This window comes from Vigna radiata, unplaced genomic scaffold (assembly GCF_000741045.1).
Source record: "Vigna radiata var. radiata cultivar VC1973A unplaced genomic scaffold, Vradiata_ver6 scaffold_1642, whole genome shotgun sequence".
Taxonomy (NCBI): Eukaryota; Viridiplantae; Streptophyta; class Magnoliopsida; order Fabales; family Fabaceae; genus Vigna; species Vigna radiata.
The window spans coordinates 1-1,719 of NW_014542042.1; the positions used below are offsets into that span (position 1 = coordinate 1).

General features: G+C 36.4%; 1 protein-coding gene across 1 annotated transcript; it reads left to right on the forward strand.

Annotated features, from left to right (window-relative positions):
* Nucleotides 1-40: 40 nt before the first annotated feature.
* Nucleotides 41-1,705, forward strand: LOC106779045 (sn1-specific diacylglycerol lipase beta-like). Its single transcript, XM_014667075.2, has 6 exons — nucleotides 41-295; nucleotides 387-590; nucleotides 674-919; nucleotides 997-1,099; nucleotides 1,228-1,346; nucleotides 1,467-1,705. Exons 1-6 carry the CDS (start codon nucleotides 119-121, stop codon nucleotides 1,632-1,634), a joined length of 1,017 nt encoding a protein of 338 aa, XP_014522561.2. The 5' UTR covers nucleotides 41-118; the 3' UTR covers nucleotides 1,635-1,705.
* The last annotated feature ends 14 nt before the right edge of the window (nucleotides 1,706-1,719 follow it).

Genomic DNA, 1,719 nt, shown 5'->3' on the forward strand with positions numbered 1-1,719 from the left:
TATATATATGAGGTTATGCTTGGCACATGAGACACAAACCAACACCAACTATTTATTCTAGTATCTTCTTTAACTCTTCTTGCTCCATTCTGCCGTGCTTCCTTCTTGTTCCCAAATAATGACGGTGATCAATGGAAATAGTTGTGTGAGGATTGAACGAAGGGTACTTGAAGCGCCCAAAAATTTGATGGAGGTAATCCTCATATTATCAGAAGCGATAATATTGCTTTGTTACACCGAGAGACGCCACATCTTCAACTTGCCCAGAGCCATCGCTCACGCTGTGTTGGACAAGGTGCTTCCTGTTCTTACCTATTATTCCTTTATGTTGGGGTTCTTTAAAAAGTTTCTTATTGTTGAAAGAGGTTTTGCTTATCTTTATGTAGGGTAAGAAAATGATTGGAAGTGAATGCCGAGAAAGAAGTGATTGTGCAGAAGTCCAAGGCCGTCAAATTTTAAAGGAGTTATACGAGTTGAAGAGATTGTTGACACATGCCATGNTTTTCAGCACCGGCAAACGCTTTNTGGCATTTCTATTTGCTGCAGGATTCGATAAGGAGGATGTCCTCTATAGGAAGAGAACAGCTAGGGTACGTTCATTAATAATTACTACAAATATTGTTCATGAATTTTTGTTTGGCCATTTGAACTGAAAATGGATTTTGCATGTCAGATTCTGAAGCCTGCTTTCACGGTTATACGTGATAAAGAATCAGAATGTTTGCTNGTGTTCGTCCGTGGGACTCGTAGCATAAAAGACACTCTCACAGATGCACTGTGTGCTCCTGTCTCTTTCGATCACAACATGGTTTCAGGATATGCTCACCGTGGTATGGTTGCTGCAGCTTCTTGGATTAGAAAACGCTGCATTCCTGTACTACTTGAAGCTCTTCATCAATACCCCCACTTCAAAATCAAGGTATTTTTTGATGATACTTACTATGTTTTTCATATTAATAATAATAATAATATTAATATTTGCATATACATATATAGATCGTTGGACACTCCCTAGGTGGTGGTACTGCTGCACTGTTGACTTATAAGCTTAGAGAAATTCAACAGTTTTCTTCAACAACTTGTGTCACATTTGGCCCAGGTATACACACTTCTTTAATTAACACATTNAGTAACTAATTCAATATGGTTTTGTATTAGAATTNAAATAATNACATGATCTTTTGTATTAACAAGAGGTNAATAGCTTCATAATTGTAATTTTTGTAGCTGCGTGTATGACATTGGAGTTAGCAGAGTTCGGAAAACCCTTTATCACTTCCATTGTAAATGGTTTTGACATAGTGCCAACACTGTCAGCTTCTTCTGTTCATGATTTCATTGCTGAGGTAACAACCTACTATATATATTGTAACTGGTTAATTTCTCATGATGATTTACCAGAAAAGGTTTCATTCTTTGCAGAATTGTAAGCTTTTATTATTAGGTATTGATCGAATATTTTACAGGGTCGGAATAAGGATAAAAACATCTCAAGCGCAGTTGGAACTCACATATCTTTTGCCAAAGCCATTGCAGAACATGNAGTAAACTGTTGCACCGAGGTAGCTTCAAGCTCCCTTCTTTATAATATATATTTAAAATTGAAATCTCAGTCTGTGTTTTATAGGTATTAACATTAGACACTAAAGAGAGTTTACAATTAATTGATTCGGTGATGTTATTTATTATCTTATTCAACATTGATCCTTCTCTGTGCCT